The sequence below is a fragment of the Sminthopsis crassicaudata genome, chromosome 4 (assembly GCF_048593235.1).
Source record: "Sminthopsis crassicaudata isolate SCR6 chromosome 4, ASM4859323v1, whole genome shotgun sequence".
NCBI lineage: Eukaryota > Metazoa > Chordata > Mammalia > Dasyuromorphia > Dasyuridae > Sminthopsis > Sminthopsis crassicaudata.
In genome coordinates, this window is record NC_133620.1 from 243424920 (window position 1) to 243449808 (window position 24889).

Consider the following 24889-nt stretch of genomic DNA (forward strand, 5'->3'; position numbering starts at 1 on the left):
TTACAGAGCAATAATATTCCATAACCTTCATATACCACAATTGACCCAACCATTCTCCAATTGATGGACATCCACTCATCTTCCAGTTTCTAACCACTATTAAAAGAGCTGCCACAAACATTTTGGCACATACAGGTCCCTTTCCCCTCTTTAAAATTTCTTTGGGATATAAGCCCAATAGTAGCACTGCTGGATCAAAGGGTATGCACAATTTGATAACTTTTTAGGCATAGTTCCAAATTGCTCTCCAGAATGGCTGGATTCTTTCACAACTCCAGCAACAATACATCAGTGTCCCAGTTTTCCCACATCCCCTCCAACATTCATCATTATTTGTTCCTGTTATCTTAGCCAATCTGACAGGTGTGTAGTGGTATCTCAGAGTTGTCTTAATTTCCATTTCTCTGATCAGTAATGCTTTGGAACACTCTTTCATATGAGTGGATATAGTTTCAATTTATCATCTGAGAATTGTCTGTTCATATCATTTGACCATATATCAATTGGAGAATGGTTTGGTTTCTTATAAATTAGGGTCAGTTCTCTATATATTTTGGAAATAAGACCTTTCTCAGAACATTTAACTGTAAAAATATAACTGTAAAAAAATTTGCTTTAGTATTGTTTCTACAGAAACTTTTTAGTTTGATGTAATCAAAATCTTCTATTTTGTAATCAATAATGTTCTCTAGTTCTCCTCTGGTCATAAATTTCTTCCTCCTCCACAGGTATGAGAGGTAGACTATCCTCTGTTCCTCTAATCTATTTATTATCTCATTCTTTATGCCTAAATCATGGACCCATTTTGATCTTATCTTGGTATATTGTGTTAAGTATGGATCCATATCTAATTTCTGCCATACTAATTTCCAGTTTTCCTAACAGTTTTTTTTCAAATAATGAATTCTTATCCCAAATGTTGGTATCTTTGGGTTTGTCAAACACTAGATTGCTATAGTTGTACCCTTTTTTGTCCTTTGTACCTAATCTGTTCCACTGATCGACTGGTCTATTTCTTAGCCAATACCAAATGGTTTTGGTGACTGCTGCTATATAATATAGCTTTAGATCAGGTACACCTAGACCACCTTCATCTGACTTTTTTTCATTAATTCCCTTGAAATTATCGACCTTTTGTTCTTCCATATGAATTTTGCTGTTATTTTTTCTAGGTCACTAAAATAGTTTCTTGGGAGTCTGATTGGTATAGCACTAAATAAATAGATTAGTTTGGGGAGTATTGTCAACTTTTTTATATTGGCTCGGCCTATCCAAGAGCACTCAATATCTTTCCAATTACTTAAATCTGACTTTATTTTTGTGGCAAGTGTTTTGTAATTTTGCTCATTTAATTCCTGACTTTTCTTCGGTAGATGGATTCCCAAATATTTTATACTCTCGACATTTGTTTGGAATGGAATTTCTCTTTGTATCTCTTGCTGTTGCATTTTGTTGGTGATGTATAAAAATGCTGAGGATTTATGTGGATTTATTTTGTATCCAGCAACTTTGCTAAAGTTGTGAATTATTTCTAATAACTTTTATTAGAATCTCTGGGGTTCTCTAAGTATACCATCATATCATCTACAAAGAATGACAGTTTGATTTCCTCATTACCTACTCTTATTATTTTAATCTCTTTCTCAACTCTTATTGCCAAGGGTAGCATTTCTAAAACAATATAATGGTGATAGTGGGCAACCTTGTTTCACTCCTGATCTTACTGGGAAAGGTTCCAGTCTATCTCCATTATATATTATGCTTACTGACCATCTTAAATATATGCTCCTGACTATTCTAAGGAATAGTCCATTTATTCCTATACTCTTCAGCGTTTTTAGTAGGAATGGATGTTGGGTTTTATCAAATGCTTTTTCTGCATTTATTGAGATGATCATATGATTTTTATTAATTTGATTTTTGATATGGTCAATTATACTAATAGTTTTCCTAATATTAAACCAGCCCTGCATTCCTGATATAAATCCTACTTGATCATAGTATATTGTCCTGGGGATGATTTTCTGAAGTCTTATTGCTAATATCTTATTGAAGATTTTAGCATCAATATTCATTAAGGAAATTTGTCTATAGTTTTCTTTCTCAGTTTTCGATCTACCTGGTTTAGGTATCAGTACCATGTCTGTGTCATAAAAGGAGTTCGGTAGGACTCCTTCATCCCCTATTTTTTCAAATAGTTTATATAACATTGGGGCTAATTGTTCTTTAAATGTTTGGTAGAATTCACATGTAAATCCATCTGGTTCTGGGGATTTTTTCCTGGGGAGTTGATTAATAGCTTGTTCTATTTCTTTTTCTGAAATGGGACTATTTAAGCAATTTATCTCCTCCTCTGTTAATCTAGGAAGCCTATATTTTTGGAGGTAGTCATCAATTTCACTTTTCAAATTTATTGGCATAAAGTTGGGCACAGTAACTCCTTATTATTTCTCTAATTTCCTCTTCATTGGTGGAAAGATTCCCCTTTTCATTTTTAATTCTAACAATTTACTTTTCCTCTTTCCTTTTTCTGATCAGATTTACCAAAGTTTATCTATTTTATTGGCTTTTTCATAAAACCAATTTTTGATTTTATTTATTAATTCAATAGTTTTTTTTTTAACTTTCAATATTATTGATTTCTCCTTTTAATTTTAGTATTTCAAGTTTAGTTTTTGGTTGGGGGTTTTTAATTTGGTCTTTTTCTATCTTTTTAAGTTGCAGGCCCAATTCATTAATCTTCTGTTTCTCTATTTTGTTCAAATAAGCCTCTAAAGATATAAAATTTCCTCTTATTACCACTTTAGCTGCATCCTACAAATTTTGATATGATGTCCCATCATGGTTATTATCTTGGGTGAAATTATTGTTTCTATAATTTGCTGTTTCACCCAGTCATTCTTTAAGATGAGATTATTCAGTTTCCAATTACTTTTTGTTCTATTTATCCCTAACTTCTTATGGAATGTAGTTTTTATTGCATTGTGATCTGAGAAGGCATTTATTATTTCTGCCTTCCTGCATTTAATTTTGAGATCTTTATGTCCTAATATATGGTCAATTTTTGTATAGGTTCCATGAACTGCTGAGACAAAAGTATACTCCTTTCTATCACCATTCAGTTTTCTCCAAAGATCTATCATACCTACTTTTTCTAATGTTCTATCTACCTTTTTAATTTCGTTCTTATTTGTTTTGTGTTTTGATTTGTCTAATTCTGAGAGTGCAAGGTTGAGATCTCCCACTATTATAGTTTTGCTGTCTATTTCTTCTTGCAACTCTCTTAACTTTTCCTTTAGGAAATTAGATGCTGTACCACTTGGTGCATATATGTATATGTTTAGTATTGATTTGGCTTCATTGTCTATGCTACCTTTTAGCAGGACATAGTTTCCTTCCTTATCACTTTTAATTAGATCAATTTCTGCTTTTTCTTGATCTAAGGATGGCAACCCCTGCTTTTTTGGCTTTACCTGAAGCATAATAAATTCTGCTCCAACCTTTTACCTTTACTCTGTATGTATCTCCCTGCTTTAAGTGTGTTTCCTGTAAACAACATATTGTAGGGTTCTGACTTTTGATCCAGTCTGCTATCTGCCTCCGTTTAATGGAAGAGTTCATCCCATTCACATTTACAGTTAACATTACTAATTCTTTATTTTCTGCCATCATATTATCCCCAAATTATGCTTTTTTAAAATATCTTGACCCCCCTGAAACCCTTCCCCAATATTTAATTTATAGACCCCACTTGTGATGTGCAGCCCTCCTTTTTTAGTATCCCTCACCCCTCCTTTTAAGTCCCTTCCCCTTTCTTGTACCCTTCTCTTATTCCCCTTTTCTTTTTCCCTTTTCCTTTCCCCCTTTTTTAATGAGGTGAGAGAGAATTCTCTGAAAAACAAATATGTCAACTATTTACTCTTTGAGCCTATTCTGATGAGAGTAAGATTCACACAATGTTTCTCCCCTTCTCTAAATTCCTTCAGATGTGGTAGATTTTCTATGCCTCTTCCTGGGATGTAGTTTCCCTCTTTTTATCACTCCTTCCCGTTTTTCTGATACTATCCCCTTCCCTTTACTACTTCCCTTTTTTATATTATATCAGTAAAATCAAATTATCCATGTGGATTTTCTGTATATCCACAACAGAGATACACTTCTCAAGAGTTCTTTTTACCTTTTTCTGCTTCTCTTCAGTCTTGTGGATGTAGATTAAATTTTTTGTTTAAGTGTGTTTTTTTTTCTTAAAAACAAATGGAATTACTCTGTTTTATTAAATGACCATCTTCTTCCATGGAAGAAAATGCTAAACTTACCTGGGTAGTTTATTCTTGGTTGCAATCCTTGTTCTTTTGCCTTTTGGAATATCAGGTTCCAGGCCCTTCAATCCTTTAATGTGGAGGCAGCCAGATCTTGCCTGACCCTTATTATGGCACCTTGATATTTGAATTGTTTTTTCCTCGCTGCTTGCAATATTTTTTCCTTAGTTTGGTAGTTCTGCAGCTTAGCCGCAATGTTCTATGGAGTTCTTTTTTTAGGGTCTTTTTCAGAAGGTGTTCGATGAATTCTTTCAACACATATTTTCCCTTCTGTTTCTATTATCTCAGGACAGTTCTCTTTGATGATTTCCTGTAAAATAGAATCTAGGCTCTTTTTTTGATCATAGTTTTCGGGAAGTCCAATGATCCTCAGATTATCTCTCCTAGATCTATTTTCCAGGTCTATAGATTTTCCCAGTAAGTATTTTGTTATTCTCCAGCTTTTCATTTTTTTTTTGTTTTTGTTTTTGTTTTTTGACTGATTCTTGGTTTGTCAATGAATCATTCATTTCTATTCTGTCCTGATTTTTAAAGTTATTTTCTTCATTCACATTTTTTAGTTTTTTGTATATGCCCAATTGAGTTTTTAAATGAATTATTTTGCTCTATTGAATTTTCCATTTCACGAATTTTTTTAGTGAGTTATTTTCTTTTTCCAATTCAGAAATCCTTTCTTAAGAATTTTTTTATCTTTTCCAATTCAGAAATCCTACTTTCCTGTGATTTTTTAACCTTTTCTAATTCACAATTTTTTTTTCCGCACCTCCTATGAATTCTTTATTTTTTCCAACTCAAATTTCAGGATGTTGTTATTCTCTATCATAGCTTCTCTTTCCTTTCCCCATTTTTCTTCAAACTCTAACTTTTTAATAGTCTCTTCTAGGAGAGAGCTATGTGATGGGGGGCAGGTATCATTCACCTTTAGTGTGTTATCTGGAGACTGTCGGTGTTAGCTTATTCAGGGTTGGATACCTGCTCTTTCTCTGTGTAGAAAGTGTCAATCATTCTCTTCAGCTTCTTACTCATTGTTAAAAATCTGTTGGGGTTTGCCCTTGGGGTAAGAAGTTTATTTACCAGCTTCCTCCCAGACCAGAGCAATGCAGACAGACCATGCAACAACCCTGTGCCTGAGCTAAGAGAGAGCTCTGGGAGAGAGTTCCCCTCTCCCCTCCCCAAAAATGCCTCAGAGGTGATTAGCACAGCTGCGCTGTGAGGAGTGCCCAGTGAAGGACCCGCTGTGTCGCCTAGCGACTGCCCTGAGGTTTAAGGCTGAACAGTGAAAGCATCACAAACCCCAGCCAATGCCTCCCATGGGGCCGTGGCTATCAGCAGCTGATGTGAAAAGCCCCTGCACTCAAACTGGAAGTGTGTGCCCGGAAACCCCGGTCCCTACTTCAAAGGTTCTGCTCCTCTGGTAATTCCACTGCTGCTAGAATTCCACTGCCTCAGGCTGAGCTCCGCACTAGGTGGATTAGAGGCTGCCTTGGGCTGTATCCCCGCTGTTCAGGCTCTTATCTACCCCACGGAGAAGCCCCTGACAGCAGAAGGCATCTGCACAGCCATGCAGAGATCTATTAGGTCACTTCCGGATTGGAGTGGTTCTAGGATCTGGCTTTATATTTTAAAGTGGCTTGATTTCTCTTCTGAACTGCTGTTTTGTAAGTAGAGAAGAGCTAACAGCCTGTGTCGGATTTCTCTATCCCAGTGGCTTTTCTGATCCCAGAGTTCTCCCCGGCCAGATTGGCACAGTGTGATAGCACCTAATCCTATCTGTGGTGGTCTTTTTTTTTTCCTCCCCTCGAAACCTTTTCTGTTGAAATTCCAGATTCTCTTCAGCTGGTAAGTTGTGTTTCTAATCCTTGTGGTTTTTATCAGTCCAGCATTATTTTTGAGGCTGATTTAATTGGTAATGAAGGGAGCTTACAAATTTGCATGTATCTTCTCCGCCATCTTGGCTCCACCCCCATTCTTCTGATTTTTTTCATTTGCACAATTCTAATTTTTAGGGAATTTTTCTTTAATGGACTTTTGTACCTCTCTTTTCCTTTTTGGCCAATTCTGCCCAAAAAAGTTATCAAACTGTTCATATCCTTTGATCCAGCAGTGTTATTACTGGGCTTATATCCCAAAGAGATACTAAAGGGAAAGGGACCCATATGTGCCAAAATGTTTGTGGCAGCTTTTTTTATAGTGGCTAGAAACTGGAAATTGAATGGATGTCCACCAATTGGAGAATGGTTGGGTAAATTATGGTATATGAATGTTATGGAATATTATTGTTCTGTAATAAATGACCAGCAGGATTAATAGAGGGGTTTGGAGAGACTTGCATGACCTGAAGCTAAGTGAGATGAGCAGAACCAGTAGATTATACACTTCAATAATACTATATGAGGATGTATACTATATGAGGATGGAAGTGGATATCTTTGACAATAAGAAGATCCAATTCAATTCCAACTGATCAATGATGGACAGAATCAGGTATACCCAGAGAAAGAACACTGGGAAATGTAGATCACTTACATGTTTTTCTTCCCAGATTATTTTTATCTTCTGAATCCAATTTTTCTTGTGCAACAACAGAACTGTTTGGATCTGTACACATATGTTGTATTTAAGAAATATTTTAACATGTTTAACATGTATGAGACTTCCTGTCATCTAGGGGAGGGGGTGGAGAAAGGGAAGGGAAAAGTTGGAAAGAAGTGTGTGCAAGGGACAAAGCTGAAAAATTACCCATGCATATGTTCTGTCAATAAAAATCTATAATAAAAAATATATTTTTCCTGAACTGTGATTTCATTGGTTTGAGGATCCCAAACCCCAACAGATTAGCAAATCACCAATAACTTATCTTAGCACTGACAAGAAATTCTCCCAGAGTAACCCAGCTAGCAGTCAGGATGTGCTGGAGACAGAACATAACTAAACCAGTCACCCACTGCATAGTCTCTCAAAATTACCAAATGTAGGCTAGTACACCATTTGGGGCTAAGTGACAGAATTCTTTTTGGAGGTAACTGGGGTTAAGTGTCTTGTCCAGGGTCACTGCATGTGACCTCCTGACTCTTCTGTATCCTCCTGACTCCAAGGTGATTGTTAAACCTACTTTGCCACCTAGTTGCCTTGTATACTTTTGAATTGAAAATCAAATAGAGGTGATTTTTACCAAGCTCACACTGCAGGATGAAGATATAGCCAGAATTAAAATCCAGAATGTGAGAGTCTTATAAGGAGGGAATTAAAAATATTTCAATTAGTGATATCTCTAGGGCATAGTAATATAATAGGGCATATGAAAAGTTCGATATTTACTTATATGTGGAAAACTCTGCAGGTTTCCCCCCCCCCAAAAAAAAAGGCTAAAGTTGTTCCTAAAGTATCCTTTTTTCTAGTAAACATTAGTATCTATTATGAGTGCAGACTGTTCTCCAAAAAGAGCTCACAGGTTAACTTGTCTTCTACCTTCCTTTTAAGACAAAGCCAATAAGGAAGTCGTGATAAAGACCTCTGAATTAATCTCTAAGTAAATGAAGTGTGTACCAGTACAGAATCATACTTCTCACCACAAATATCCTTGGCTTCAAGAAGTGCCAGGGAATGGAGAAATACTGGTTTTTCTGATATATAGTTTAGATGGGTTGATATTTGCATTATGTGGAGACCTGGATACTCTGAAAGTAAAAATCTGAAAAGTGAACTAGTAACCATTCTTCTGCTTCCCAAAGCCCACTTCACCACTGCTACTTTCCCATAGTTACTATAAATTCATGTCACTTTAGCACCATATTCCAAAAGCACAATAAGCCCATATAAATGTGCTAGGGTTCTGGAAAGGAAAATAAATTGATTTTGATTATAGGCAGGATGTGTGTGTGTGTGTGTGTGTGTGTGTGTGTGTGTTTCATGCACATGTGTAGTCTCATACAAGTGTCTTCATGTGCTTTAGGAAATTAAAAAAAACAACTAGTAAAGAACTTGGAAATACCCTCTTTAAAAAATTTTGCTTTCGCTTTGGAAAATGGAGTGCAGTCTACATGTAAATCCCTAAAAATTATATGAAATGTTAAATTGTGAATCAGATTAATTCAAATCACTAGTCATTAATAGTTTTCCTACAAAATTGCATGATTTGACAGTTATAGATTACATCAATTTATTGATATAACCATAGGGAAATTTGCTTAACTTTTGAAAGATAAAAAGAAAATGTTGAATTAGACCTTTAAAAATCACCAATATTTGGCACCATATTTCTAACATAATAGGTATTTAATAAATGTTTCTTGTTTGATGTATCTATTAGTAAAAATTATTAACATTGATTTCAAAGGATTATGATAACATTTTGTGCTCTTCCTCTTATGCACACATCACTTATGTGTACACATGTATTTCTCTAAACACACATTTAAATAGGTATCTATATTATATGACATCTAATATACACAAGCTATATATGTAAATTATATGTGTGTATACATGTACACACACAGAGACACATATACAAACACATACATATGGTTTATAATTCCCATTAGATCCTAAGTATTTTAATTATGGGGAATGTAATTTATATCTCCATCACAAAAATTATACCTAAAATGAACTTAAATACATGTTGAATGAATTAATTAATTTTTATATAGCTTTTTAATAAAGGATGACTTTACAGTAACAGATGAGGAAGTACTAAATAAATGTAAACTCTCATATATATATATATATATATATATAAATACACACACACATACATATATATTAAAAGATAAAAATCAAACATTTAGGCCCTGCATTCAAGATGACATTTATATAGCACATATATCATTTGAACTTCCTGAAGATCCTTGTGACATACATAAGAGCTTCTATCTTTTGTGATGATCCTATGATATCACTGGCATAAAAAGTTCTAGATAAGCAAATTCCTTGTATCCATTCAGGTTGTCACCACCTTTGTGTGTCCTGAAACTTTGCTAAAGTTATTTATTTCAAGTAATGTTTAGTTGAGTCTCTAGGTTTCTCTAAGTATACCATCATATCACCTGCAAAGAATGATAGTTTTGTCTCCTCATTGCTAATTCTAATTCCTTCAATTTTTCATTGGCTTGTTATAGCTTACATTTCTAAAACAATGTTGAATAACAGAGATGATAATGGACATCTTTGCTTTCTCTCTCATTGGGAAGGCTTCTGACTAATCCTCATTACAGATGCTTGTTGATGCAGATAAATAGTACTTATCATTTTAAGGTAAATTCTATTTCTTCCCATGCTCAAGGACTAGTGTCTTCCCTGTCATTAAAGAACTTATAAGATGGGACCTCCTTGTGGAAAAGGTGAGGTATATAATGCAGTTGTCATTATTTCCATTTTTCACTAATTAAAAAGCTAAAGGCTATACAACTACTAAGAGACCATCTGAGCTGAAACCTAGTCTTTGACTCCAGTATCTACTGCATTATAATACTTCTCAGATTAGTCAAGAACACCATTCTTAAACGTTCTTCACCCAGAAATCTCACCTCTTCATTTCCCCCCCCCCAGTTAGTTTATATCTCTTCATAAAATCCTTCCAAAAAAAAAAAAAAAAGAAGAAGAAGTCTAGAAATATTATCCTCTTGGATTTATGGGAAGGAAAGGGATGGGTATCTTGAACACCTAATATGAAGGAAAATTAGTCCAATATCATTTATAGGTTCAAATATATTGCTTCAATATTCATAATGCCATCCTCACTCACCTCTGAATTATCAAAGGCAATGATAAAAACACAGACCTAAGAAATAAAGGTCATTAATACAACCCCCTCACCTTACAGATGACAGATCTGAGGCCCAGGAAGGTTACATGAGAAGTTAACAGCAGAACAGGGATTGGAAATAGTCATGTGACCCTGAGGTCAGGATTCTTTCCTCTGTATCACATTACACAGTCAATGGAAATGGTGAGGGTAAAATCTTGAAATCTGTCAATCAGGCATGCATCCTGGTATAATGGCTCCTAGAGAAAGAATACATAGCTAGAAGATAAAACTTTTTTTTAATCTTCTTTTACACCTTCAATGTGCTTATTTTGGATTAAAAAACAAAAGAAAACAAAACATCAACATATCTCATTAGTAGAACCAAATGCCTCCTTAAAGGTATCTGACAAAATGTCACCCATGCGTATTTCTAAATTATATAGGGATTCTGGAAAGCCATTAACAGTGATAACCTTGTTTAATGACTCACTGGTCATTAATATCAAGTAACGCATAAAGCAGTGATAATATGTTTGTCAAAGTTATTCACCACTGTCAAAGAAGAGATGCAGAACAGAGTCCAATCCAGAGGGATTCCTTATAGATAATGAGGCCCTCCAAGTATTCTTATTTTCAGATGACATTTATGCTGATTGCACCAAGCCTCAGAACATTTCAGAGCTTCTTAAATGAGATCCACAATAACTAAGAAGATTTTGTTCTAACTATCCACATAGGAAAAACCAAGTGGACGAAGAATGCCTATTGTCCAGCTTATGACAAGCAATTGGATGAATAACCTATAGAGCTCATCCATCAGTATATATCTTGGACAAACACTGCAAATGTACAACGAAGTGGGCCCAGAACTGAACAGGAGTACAAGAGTGGGCTGACTTGGGCTGACTTGCCTTAGGAAATTGCAATTACTGAATAGTTTCTTCCTAAAACAAAAGGCCATTTTTTTTCCTTATTTACATTCTTTCAGTGTTGTATGACTGAGTCATAATGTCCCGTAGTCCCTGAAGAACTGAATTTGGTGACCAACCAAATTGACAGTTGATACAACATGATTATAAGCAGGCTGAAACAAATTATAAATGAATAATTAGTTTGGAGCAACAATGTTAAGTACATCATCAAGAAATGCATAATTAAAAAGATGGGCTAGTACAACCAAGGGATACCAACCAAGGTATCCCTTAGATGCCCATCAGTAACCTTTTAATGATAGGAGGAATGCACACTACAGATTGGACATATCTGTGGTAAATTAAACTTATTTTTTTTGTTATTTATTGTGGTAAATTAAACTATCTATTTATTTTTATTTATTTATTTTATACTATTATTTATTGTGGTAAATTAAACTGTCCTTTGACAGTGTCCAGAGTTATGCAAGACAGGTTGACACAAAGGGCATTTTTGTAACAACATTTACCTATATACAAGCAAAGTTAATTATTTCTTAAAAGGCAACTAAACTTTAATTAGTCCAGGGAATTAAGGAAGTTTTGAACTGTTTGTTGCTGTAGGTGTCGCAGCATAAGAGAAATCAGGAACTATACAGGTTTGACATGCCTTGCTGACCCTGTATGCCACTGTAGCAAATGAATAGGCAAGGAAAAACTGGGACTTTTTAAAGCAATGTTACCTCCTTGCTATCCTTTCCATTCAACAGTTAGGACACAATTAATTCAAATAATGAATCCCTTGAAGTGTCTTAGTTCAAATAATGAATCCTCTGAAGTATCTACACTATTCAAATTCACATTTTATATTTCCATTGGACTGAAACCAATGAACATATTTTACATAATTATAACTTTAAATATAGTATAATTTAATCAAGACTTAACAGTATTGTTAACTAAACCCATTAAATGTCTGAAGATCTATGAGTGGTTCATTCTATGTCAGATTTGAACCACTTGAGTGGACCAAATCTGACCTGGCCAGAACAGATAAATCCTATCTATTGTGAACATCATTGAGATTACTTACTCAAGTATGTGAATATTTGATAAGATCAAATGGGGAGAGTAAAAATGGTTATAGAACCTTTGCCAAATTTGCCCAAAAAAGTGAAAACACACCTACATATAGCTATTAAAGCTTAAAACTGCATTAAGAGTTTGGCACCTTCCAAATCACTACTGATCAGAGAAATGCAAATTAAGACAACTCTGAGATACCACTACACACTTGTCAAATTGGCTAAAATGACAGGAACAAATAATGATGAATGTTGGAGGGGATGTGGGAAAACTGGGACACTGATACATTGTTGCTGGAGTTGTGAAAGAATCCAGCCATTCTGGAGAGTAATTTGGAACTATGCCCCAAAAGTTATCAAACTGTGCATACCTTTTGATCCAGCATTGCTGCTACTGGGCTTATATCCCAAAGAAATACTAAAGAGGGGAAAAGGACCTGTATGTGTCAAAATGTTTTTGGCAGCTCTTTTCGTAGTGGCTAGAAACTGGAAGATGAATGGATGTCCATCAATTGGAGAATGGTTGGGTAAATTGTGGTATATGAAGGTTATGGAATATTATTGCTCTGTAAGAAATGACCAGCAGGAGGAATAAAGAGAGGCTTGGAGAGACTTGCATGAACTGATGCTGAGTGAACTGAGCAGAACCAGAAGATCACTATACACTTCAACAACAATACTATATGAAGATATTCTGATGAAAGTGGATATCTTCAACATAAAGAAGATCCAACTCACTTCCAGTTGATCAATGATGGACAGAAACAACTACACCCAGAGAAGGAACACTGGGAATTGAATATAAACTGTTAGCACTACTGTCTTTCTACCCAGGTTACTTATACCTTTGGAATCCAATACTTAACATGCAACAAGAAAATTGGATTTACACACATATATTGTATCTAGGTTATACTGTAACACATGTAAAATATATGGGATTGCCTGTCATCTAGAGGAGGGAGTAGAGGGAGGGAGGGGAAAATTTGGAAAAATGAATACAAAGGATAATGTTATAAAAAAAAATTACTCATGCATATGTACTGTCAAAAAATTTTTTTATAATTATAAAATTAATTTTAAAAAAGAGTTTGGGACCCCAAAAACATAGTAATAAAAAGTACCAATAGTGCTGTTGAACTTTAAAATCAACATGTAGCTAATAGTAATTTTAAATCTCCATAGTTCATTGATCTTTAAGAGATAATGTTGTAACTAAGCCATAATTAGCTAAATCATAATATCCAATAGTCAAATGAAATCAAATGTCATTTACTTAGTTTCTTCTCTGCACAACAAATTTTGATAGTGAACTAGTTGTTTATAATGTTTAACTAAAAATAAATTTTCTCCAACATGATCTGGTAAGAACAATGGCCAGCCTCCAACTACTGCTATTTGCTACCTTAGTGAACTTGGACAGTTTGCTTTTTAATCTCTTCTGAGCTTCAGTTTCCCTATCTATAATTTGAGCAGATGAAACTAGGTAAACTCTAAGGTCCCTAAACCTATGATATCTTTTCTTCAAATATATGTTTTCTATTAAATTATTTTGTCAGGTATTAACAGTAGGGTGTTAATAAATCTTTTGGGTTTTAGTACTGAAAAAAAAATTAATCATATGCCTAACCAATATTATACTAAATTGTACTGGTATTCCTTTAATACAATTATGCTGCATTAACATTTTAACGGAACGATTTTACTTCTATATTTAGTAACTCTTATTTAGAGATCTGGTGTTTTGGCATTAATTAAAAAACAAACACACAAAAAAATTCAAAAAACCTGAGAAATACTCGATTGTTATGATTAAGATTATTACTTGGTCGTCTAAAAAATAGCAAACTGATGCCTCCAAGATGTGTCTTACAAAAATTTTTTCATATAACTTTTCCAGAAATGGCAGTTTAACTTTGGGGGAAAGGGAGGATCGAGGAAGGGAAGGGAAGAAGAGTGAGAAAACTTGTAAAATGATTCCCGCGTTCACACTCTAGTATATATATTCATAAACATCGTATCTGGCTGACTAGATCTAAACTCCCCTTGCAACCCACACTTTCTTGGCTCTCTGTTCTCACTCCAGGGCGGGATAGCACCACTGGCCACAGTTAGCTTCATTCCTAATGGAATAGGGGGTGGATCTGTTGCCCGAGTTCCCCTCTATTGGATGAACCCTCCGGGACTGGCTGGGTTTCCTGGCCCTTCATTGGACCGATTTGCCCCCTCTCCGCCGAGCTAATTGGTGGATCTAGGAGGGGGGGGATGGAGGAGCTGGGGAGAGAGGGCGGGGGTGGAATTCCCCACTTGGATTTCTTGCCGGCGGTCTAGTTGTAGGTTGCGGAGAGGAGCGCTCGGTTTAGCGGATCAGGGCTGGGGTTAGAGGCAGGGGAGAGAGAGGAGGAGGAGCCGGCAACTGTGGTCCCGGGGGGCGGGGACGGAGTGCCTTGGTCAGGGGTCCTGGGTAAAAAAGAGCTCCTAAAAGGGAAGGTAAAGGAACCTGACGAACAAGTCACCTGCAGTGTGTCCTAGGAGGCTGGTTCAGTGCTTTCTTCCCTTTCTACTGGTGCGGCTCCCAGGCATCATTTGTCAGCGCTCCTCCTCCTGCTCTTCCTCTGTTCTCCTCCTCCTCCTCTTCCTCCTCCTCTCCCCCCTCCCCCTTCTCCTTCTCCTGCTCTCGCTGTGGCTGCTGCTGCTGCTCTCACGGCTGCTGCTCCTGCCCTCGCTGCTCTTGCCCTAGCTGCTCATGCCCTCGCTGCTGCTGCTTTCGCTGTTCCTGCTGCTGCCCCTGCCAGGGGCCTGAGCTCCTCAGGAAAACTAAGCAAAGCAAAGCAAAGCGAACACCAGCCAAAAGAAGAAGGATCCCGAGCTGCAGAACCGCTCGGCTGTCAGGTTAGAAGCGGAACCGATCCAAGGAAAGGAAGAAACACACAAAGAACGTGGTGAGAGGAGGAGGAGGAGTAAAATCGCAGGGGGGGAAGGGGGGCGGGAAGAAGAGGGAGGAGTGGAAGAAGAAGAAGAAGAAGAAGAAAAAAAAAAAAAAAGACGGCAACTGGAAATGCTCGGCTGCATTCCCTCCTCTCTTCTTTTTCTCCTGCTGTCTCTGCCTTCGTTGAACATGCTCTCTTTCGAGACAATACCCTGCCGGCTACTAGAGTCCGTCCCGGCACAAGGAGCGTCTCGTTGTAGCGGATACACTTCTTAAAACAGGGGGGTAGTTGCTCTCTCCTCTCTTTCTGGCCCTTACGCGTGTGAGTGTGAAGGGGGGAGAGAAAAGGAAGGAGGGGCAGAGAGAGAGAGAGAGAGAGAGAGAGAGAGAGAGAGAGAGAGAGAGAGAGAGAGAGAGAGAGAGAGAGAGAGAGAGAGAGAGAGAGAGAGAGAGAGAGAGAGAGAGAGAGAGAAAGAGAAGGAAGAAGAGGAGAGGAAAGGAGAGGAGAGATAAGCATCTCTCTTATTCGGGACCTCTGGAGCTTATCTAAGCGCCAGGGGTGGGGGTGAAGGCAGTTGGCTCTCCCCTCCCCCTTCCAGCAGCGCCCCAGACTCTGAGATCAGCCCCTCTGGGATCTCTCAGGCCTTTGCTGAGGAGATATAGCAGGGGTCGTAGAAGGGGATGGAAGGAAACGGGCCTGGAGGCAAGAGTGAAGTGCAAATTTTCCGCTTTGACTTTCCAAGGGTCCTAGGAAACTTTGCTGGCACCGAAAGACAAACTTTGATTTCCGCGCTGTCGCTCCCTGCCCTACTACCCTAAACCGGCGGCCTTCTCCCTTTGCCTGTTACTGCCAACTTCTCTCCTTCCTTTCTTTCGTCTTTATTTATTTATTTTTTTCCTTTTGACTTCCTTCATTTCTCCTCCTGGCCCCTCCGCCGCTGGCCTGAGCGAGGGAATGCCGTTAGTCCAAGCCACGGGACCCCTACCCCCTACCCCCCCATCTCCTCGAGATCGGTGCGTGGCTGCCCTCCCCCTTGGCGAATGTTCACCCCTCAAGGCCTTGAGCCTCATGGCAGGACCGAACCGATTTCCTGGGACTGGTGCCACTTTTGAAGTAGGGGAAAAGTTTCCTCGAGCCTTGGAAGGGTTGGTGTCCGCCCTCAGGACTGGGGGCACTGCTTGGGGACTCTTGGTTACTTCTGTATCAACCAACAACTTAGACGCCTGCAGGCTGGGGCACATCTGCAATCTGCTTGGATGTGTGTGGTCGAGGAGCCGGCAAGAAGATGCGGCCAGGAGCAACTCGGTACCCAAGCATACTAGTAAGTACATCATTGTAGTCTGATTGGTTCCCGTGGGTTTAGGTGTTATTTTTGATAAAGGTAAGAGGGAACCTGGGAGAGGCTGCTGCCTAAAGTCATCTTCTTTTTTGATGGCTCTCTGGATTCCCCTTCCCCCCCCCCCAAAAAAAAAAAAAAAACACCCTGGGTATTGAGTAGGTGGAATTATAAAATCAGGATTATGTCCAGAAACAATCATCTAGGCAAGTCCTCTCGTTTCATAAATGTGGAAACTGAGGCCCAAAGAGGTTAAGACATGCCCAAGGTCAAATAGGCTATAAAGGACAGAGTTGGTATTTCTGAAGATACTATACTACAGCTTATTGAATAGTAGGAAAAGCTGATTTCTTAGACCCAAGACCCAGGCCCATATTTGCACTAACAAGCTATGTGACCTTGAACAAAATTATTTAACCTCTCTGGGCCTCAGTCTTTAAAATGAGGGTATTGGACTAAAAGATATCTGAACTCTAGTTCTCTGTAGTTTTAAAGAAATGCTGATTTATTTTAATTCTGGAATTATGCCTACTTCTTTAGTTAGATAAAATATATAAAATAATCCCAGCAGTATATATTTGCATAAAATTTGCATGTGCCAATGTTGACCTTTCAGTCTATTCAGAAACAACTCTTAAGTTACTTTTGTTGCTACTTCTGGGGAGTTAGTCTCGAGAGAAGAGAAAAAGTTATTACTTCTGCAAAAGTGCCAGAAATGTTTGACAAAGCCAAGAGAGATAAGGAACTGCAAAAACAGAAACAAGGATAGGTCAGAGAAAATGGAGGAGTTGGGGGTGGATAGGGAGAGAGCTATGTTAAGTGCCGTTAAAAAATCTCTTCTGCCTTTGCTCAATTTAGAAAATACTATATCAAGTAGCTTTTTTCCCTCCAAGTTGCTCTTGTTTATTGAGAACTTTTGAAAGCCTTCACTCTCTCTAAAAAAGAAAATGTCACATCCTAATTAATCTTAAACTGATGTCTTTCTTGCAGGAATAGTAACCTATAATGAAGTATATTTGTAACTGACTTTAATGAAGGTTTGAAAACAGCTCCTTATTTTCAGTGTCATTTATGCTAACACAACAGAATTTAATAAAGATCTTTGTTAAGATGTGCTCATGACATGACAGATGTATATTTTAATGAAATTTTAATGGTATAAGTTAACAAGATCCGGAATAGCCTTGACATATTGTCACAGGTTAAGTGGTGATTTAAAATCTAACTTTTATTTTAAATTATTATATTTTTCCTTCATTGAGAGTTTGTGGCAAAAGAGATGTTTCCCTAACAAAATATGTGTGTGTATCTATGTATTTACCCTTTTAAAAACTTTTTAAAAATTGTCTGTTTATATAAGAGCAAATGAAATACTTATAGGCCATCGAAGTGTTATTTTGCCCTTCTTTAAAGATTATTAAAGTTTTGTTGCAGAGTATGAGATACTAAAGCAGAAAGTTGTCTTAAAAAGAATGAAGCATAAGAAACAGAGATAGAATTTGAAAGATATGGTCATATATCCAGCTTTGCTCTATCCCTGAATGAACCTGCCCTTCTTCCCAAGCCTCAGTTTCCTCAAATGTAAAATGAGAGAATTAGACTAGATGGTTTCAGTTTGCTTTCAGATTTTCATTAATGATCTATTGAATTCATTTTAATCTGGAGAGAGACAGAATGGCTGGAGAAATCTCAAATTGAAAGAATCATGAGTTTGGGGAATAATTATATTCCTAAGGAGTCTAGGTGAATGACTAGTAAATGGAAAAAAGCATAGAAGAGTGCACATTCTTTAAAGCAGAAATCCAAGACTATTTTTTAAGAATGGAGAAGTGGCAACATGGCCTTATCCAAAAGTAACCATGAAATCTAAAAAGGCCTCTTGAACAACAGGATTCCTAAAACCATGTCATTCATTTTAAGACTCCCACGAATGTTCCCTCTCTAGAGGGGGATAGAGGAGAAGAGAGGAATTAAGAGGGTAAGTATATCACAATCGCTCTGCAAATGTTTGTGGTATCCCTCAATGAAAATTTCACCTGGGCTAGAACCTTCTCCTCTCATTTTAATTTCTTTGACTACTTCCCAAAAAGAACCTTCCTCATTCACCTGCTTATTAGAAGTCTCTCTAGAAGGGGTGGAGAAAGGAAGAGAATCTCAGGACATAGTTTCATGGTCTTAAAGATGCATAGATTTCCTTCCTGGAGGATCTTTGCCTAGAGCTTTTTGTTTCTTTCCCCTCCATAGCTTCCAAATGAAGAAATAATGACTTCTTGGTGCTATGTAGAGTTAAAAAAGTTTGAGAAAGATAAGGCGGTAATACTGATCGGGAGTCTGTCCCTTCGAGAATCACAAACACTAAAAAATAGAACCATCCTCTCTGAAAATGATTTAGTTTATATACTAAGGTATATAACTGTGTCTACTAATTATCACTTCTCTTCTTTATTTCTGTACATCTTCAACTCTAAGAGCTCTTATACTTCTTTGCCTGTAATTTTCTTCAAGATTTCAAAAGAACCATGTTTTCATTGATAAATATACTTGCTGCAGTAATGGAGAATAACTTTTCTACATTTAGAAGATAGTTATAATGTTCTAGAGCCAAAAAAATTATAATCTCCTTCTGGTGATGAATGAGTGAATGAAAAAACATGCATTGAGCACTTACCATGTGCCATGCATAGTACAAATACAAACAACAAGACAGCTTCTGATCTCAAAGAACTAATATTTGAATAGAGATATATAACACATAAGAAGAGCTAGAGTTAGAAAGGGGAGATGAAAGAATGAGGAGAGGTGGTAAGGGTTTTAAGATAGCTAGAAAACATCTGGTGGCCTCATTTTGAGCAAGATTAGTTTAAAAGTTCATCTACCAGAATCTGCACTGGGGTCCAAGTTCTGATTATAAGAGGAGTACCAGAAAACAGGCAGTATAGTTTGGAGATCTTTGGTAAATGACAAGCTATCCAAACTTTGCTTGTCCATTTAAAGCCAGTGTTTGCATGAGCTTACATTTTGCGGGTGAGGTCTTCAAGAATCATAGGTCAACTCCATACCTCTATGCATGAGATTTTAGTGGAGGTTGTATAGTGTAGTGGATAGAGAGAAGCAGCCTTGAAGTCAGGAAGATCCACCTCTGACACAAACTGACTTTGTTACTGTGGATGAAAAGAATCAAAACTCTGGGTTCTCTAAGGCTTTAAATTGTAGAGAAGGTGTTAGTCTGTATTCATAGGAATTCTCTCACCTGAGAGTTCCATATACATCAATAAAATCATAGGTTCATTCTGTATATCCTTGTCTCTGAACCTACATTATTTTTAATAATAAATAAAAATATGTGGTAGAATTTCATGCTTTCAACAAACTAAGTCATGGTTTAAAACAACAAAAAAAAATATAGTCACACAATAAGTGACTGCCATCTTATTTGAACTGGGGTCTCAAGTTTATTCGTTTATTACTATACTGCCATTTCTTTATCTCTCAATTTTTCCATCTATCTCTATCTACATTTGTCTTGCTTAAATGTCTCATAAAACTTGCTACATAAAAAGAAGAGAAAATAAGGGAAAGATGATTATGAGGGACATTAGTAGCTCTGATATATATTGGGAAAGGAGAGGTCACTAAGTGATAACTATTGAGAGAGGTGACTGTTGAGTAAAGAACATATAAGAAGTATGGAAAACATCATACTGGTTCAGAACCAAAACTCCATCATCACTAAAACTTTTGTATTTCAGGTTAAAACTTCTACTCCTTACCCTTAATTTGATATACTTTTAGAAATACTAAATGAAGTTTCTAAGATGATTGATTTCTGAATAACAATCTAAATCCTTTTAATAGTGGGCAGATTATATATGTATATGTGTATATCTATATATGTAATATATAGATATGTGTGTATATATGATATATGTACCTTTCTTTGAAATAACTAGATCCTAATATCCAAAGGATATATGTATGCCCACACACATATATGTTTATACATGCATATATGTATACACATAAACATTTTGGATCTTAGGATCTAGTTGTTGCAATGTAGTAGAAAGAAGGGTTTTTATTTCTTCTTTCTGTAGGAAGAAAGGATCATTAATCTAGAATTGCAAAGGACTTTAAAGGCCATCTAATTTAATTTTTTTAGATGAGGAAATTGAGACACGAAATAAATAATCTTTTTAAGGTTACACTGGCAGTAAGAGGCAGAAATGGGATTTGAATTTAAGTCCTTTGACTCCTAAGTACTTCATTTTTCCTTGTACTGTGCTACTAGGAACTACCATCCACTTTCAAGTTAGCTTTTGGGAGTAGTACCTTCAGGGGAGCCAGTTCTGAGTTTCAGATTCAGTTAATGTTTAAACCTTTCTATAGCACTTTCTACTTTTCCAGAACATTTTCACATGCCTTGGAAACTCTTGAGTAAGAAACTACTTGTTGGTCTCACTCCTCCCTACCTTTTCATCAGTCTATCCATGTACTACTTACTCCCTAGCTAGTCTTTCTTAAATACTCTCATATTATTGTTTTGATCAAAAACTTTTGATGCCCATTAATCTATAAGCTCTTTTAACTAGTTGTAAATCTCCTCTAGGTCTGGCCCTACTTTAGCTCCCCAGCCTTCTTTGCCATGCCTTCTCACTCACTGCTCACCTACTAGCCAGTCTTTTCACTATACCATGGGCATGTTGTTCTTTTTCTGGCCTTCACTCATAAGGAGAACAGGAGCCTGGAAATCAGGAGACCTAAATTCCAATTCTGATGGTGCTACTAATCCTCTAAGGGACTGTAGGCCTTCTTTGAATCTCATTTTCCTCATTTTATAAGGTGTTGGGTTAAGTATTGGGGATCCCTTCTAGCTCTAACACTTGTGCATTTTTATTTCATTTCTCCTCTTCATGTGTATCTTAAACCCTATCAAACTTTTCCAGGTCTCACCTGAGGCCCAACTTCTTGAATCATCCTTTCACTATTGCAGGCCTCAGTAAATTGCTTTCCTTTGAGCTTTCATAGTATTTATAATCATTTATGTCTTAAGTCCATTTTTTACTGTTCATTGTTGCTTCGCATATTAGTGTTTTTGGTTAAAATATAGACTGTTTGAAGATAGGATCAATCCACAGTTTTATCTTCCTTCTGTATTTTCCACAATGAAATTACATGATAAACTTGCATTTTCCTGAGATGGAAGTAAACACTTCTAAGAAGGAGTTGTAGTTTGTATTTTAATCTCTTGTTAGAAGTATCAATAATCAGCAGAGAGCTCCTACCTTCAGATTTGTTCTCCTTCAAAGTTAATTTCTTGTCTGAGATCTTGACTGCTTTGAGCACATAATGTACTTTAGGTAAGCACCAGCATTCAGTACATAGCCATGGGGGTGTATACCAAGAGTAGGGAAGGGTATATGCTGGTAAGGGTAGTTCTGTTGATGTAAGTGGGACTATCATATTACCTTGGCAATCTTAGCATTTTTTGCTTGCTCTGATTCATTTTCATCTTCATTGCATGGTGCTGTGTCAACAAAAGGCCTATTCTTTTGAACCGTTTCATAACTTGGGATACTTTCACACTGTAGGGGCTGTCGAGTAGACCAACTAAACTCCTGGAAGAATTGCTCAGCCTTTGTGTTTGTGAGTTGGCCTGTATGTGTACATACATAACGCACAAATTACACTTAAATTAAGAATGGCGTCCTCCAGTTATGAGGTGCCATTATACATTGACCAAACTTAAGAAGACTCTCTCTTTAAAATGTGTTGACATTTAATTGACCTTTGAAAGTTCATTCTGTTAATCATACTCAAAGTGCTAAAGCTATGGTTGACTGATCTGGTGTTTTTACATTCAGTCGTGCTCAGCATATAAATTCTTCAGCATAATTGCTACTTATTGAGCAAGAGTTTCTTTTCTTCTCTGAAAATGAGAGTTGTGTATGCGTGTGGTATTTTTTTTTTTTAAACTTTACCTCCGGTTGGATACTTTTAAAGGGTTGAATCCAAATACTTTCCTGTCCCTAGTTGTGTAGGGTGTGGCTTGTAGATATGGGACTTCAAGAAATTCTGTTCAACTTAAATTATATTTCTCTTCTCTTAATCATTAGAATCTTTCAAGGTTAGTCTGTTTCCATTTTATCCCACCTTAAGGATTTCATAGCTTCCTTTCTTACATCATAATTGACGCTCAAGATAATTTTTATTCTGTTATCATACACTATTTTAATGCTAATATTTTTCTTAATTCCAAGGCTTAATAATCCATGTTTTATTAGCAAATGTTAAATTTAACCTCTGAATTAATGTAAATCTGTAAAGTTAGTATTTTGTAGTATCATTATAAAAGAAAAACCCCATTAAATATAAGTCCTTGAATTAATCTAAATCTGTCAAGTCAGTATTTTGTTTGTAGCCTTTTAAAAGAAGAAAATAAAAGGTTTTCTTACCCCTTTGCCCAGAGGTGGCAGGAGGCATTTCCTATAGAAATCTGTAGAAGTTTTAAAAATCTGAATAATTTAAAAATACACTGGATGTGTGAAAAAGTCAATATATGTCCTACAAATATGTATAGTTCCTTTTTGATATTTCTGAAGAACTATGAAAAGCATATAGCTATTAAACTTTCAATTGAAGAAAAAAAGATACTTGTTAATTGTCAAGAGCTTTTTCTCGCTTACACTCTGGAATAGGAAAATGAGCCTTAAAATAAAGAATAAGACTTCTATGAATGTTCTTATCTGAAAAAAATTTTTTGCATTTTTGGGAAAAAGTTTGTACCATTTTCCATTTTTCAAGAATTAATTTTCTAATGTTATAATGTTTACTCACAGCATAAAGTCTGTATACCTTTTCTATAAGTTTCAGTGTCCTCATTTTTACTTTCTATTTAGCAGTTCTTATTAAAAGGCTTCTTTTGACCATTGCTATATGTGTAGTGGAAGGAGAGTTGGATTTTGAATAAGAAGACCTGGGCTTAAATCAGTTTTCTGTTATTTATTCCTTGTGTCCCTTTGAGCAAATCACATTTAATACTCTCCTGTCAAATGAGTCTGAGGATGGCCTCTAAAGTAAGGGCCTTTCTCACTCAACTCTACAGTCATTTAGTGATCTTCATGTCCTAAGCCTAATTATAGTTTCTCAATTCTCTCATTATCATCTCCTTTTCTTTCCTAAACCTTTCCTCTCCTTCCTTTTCTAATTTTTATCTCTTCCCATTCTACTTTTAGAAAGTCCCAGCTCCAACACTAACTATAATCTAGCCCTTCTCTTAATTCTAGTTCTTTACTCAGTATTTCTCTTTTCCTTCCTCATATTGATATTCCTTTTACTTTCTATTCTTTTCTTTTTACCCTATATATACAGATAGATAAAAAGATAGATAGATGTTACCATATATTGATATGTGTGTTTATATAATCATATATTTATATCTGTGTGTATATAACTATGGACTTAGATCTAGAAAGAACTTTAAAAGCGTTCTATTCTAACCCTATATTTGATAAATGAAGAAACTAAAGGCCACGGAGCTTATATTGTGCCAAAGTTTTGTGGGTTTTATCAGAGGTGAGATTTAGACCTAGCTAATCTGATTTCAGAGTCTATAATCTTTCTACTTAGCCATATATTCATTCTTTCCCTCTCCACTTGCCTTCTTTCTCCTTTTCTTTATTCACCTTTGGTTTTCTTTAATGTTTCTTCTTCTTCCACTGGAGAATGGCCTTGCCTTGTCTTTTGTGACATGGAAAGTCAACAACTTAGTTATTAGGGAAAGTAGCATTCTATGTAAGAACTCGGCAATTCTGAGACCTGCTTTAATGTTCTCTCTTGCGTCAATCTGTCAGGTTTTTACTATTTACGTGATGTTCCCCTCTACCATAACTGTCTCTAGTATTGCAAGTTCTTATAGGACAGGAAATGTTTTTGGTGTGGCTTTGTATTCTCCTTAGCACAATGCCTTGCATAAAAGAGATATTTAATGAGTGTTGTTCAGTTAAATTGACAGCCAAGTCTGTGAAGAATGAACAAAATTATCTATTAATTCACAAATAGATTTCTTTGATGGATTTAGAATCTAGTTTGTAGCCAGTGACCCCACCAAGTAAGTTTTTTATTTGAAATTTAAACAAATGTTATGTAGAAGAATTTTTTGTGATTAATATAAAATAAAGGAACAATCAAGCTAATCGTGTTCTAAATCTGCCTTTTTAATCTACTTATTAAATCAAGGGGTATATATTTAACCTGCTTTCTTCTAATTGTCATAAATAACTTGGGAGTTCAAGTTAATATACTATGCCTCAAGACATTTTTTTTTCTTAACTTTATCTTATGCTAGAGTTATTTCCATTATATGTTTTATCTCCCCACTAGACTATAAATTCTATGAGAGTAAGGAATAGGTTTGATTTAACTGTATATCTTCCCTTGAACTTAGTTTAGCAAATATATCTGAAGCAGGTACTATGGCTATAGTACTGTGTGGTTTTATAGTCATATTTATAATATTACTTGTTTGTATTGCATACCTTTTGAAATAATCCTTCTTTATAT

General features: G+C 36.2%; 1 protein-coding gene across 2 annotated transcripts in view; it reads left to right on the plus strand.

The window, feature by feature from the left end:
- Window positions 1–14396: 14396 nt before the first annotated feature.
- LOC141566241 (uncharacterized) overlaps window positions 14397–24889 on the plus strand; it is an 89348-nt gene continuing 78855 nt past the window's right edge. For both annotated transcript variants that reach the window (XM_074310556.1, XM_074310557.1), the window contains exon 1: window positions 14397–16315. In XM_074310556.1, coding sequence (XP_074166657.1) covers window positions 15949–16315 — 367 coding nt within the window. In that variant the 5' untranslated portion in view covers window positions 14397–15948. The remainder of the gene's footprint in view (window positions 16316–24889) is intronic.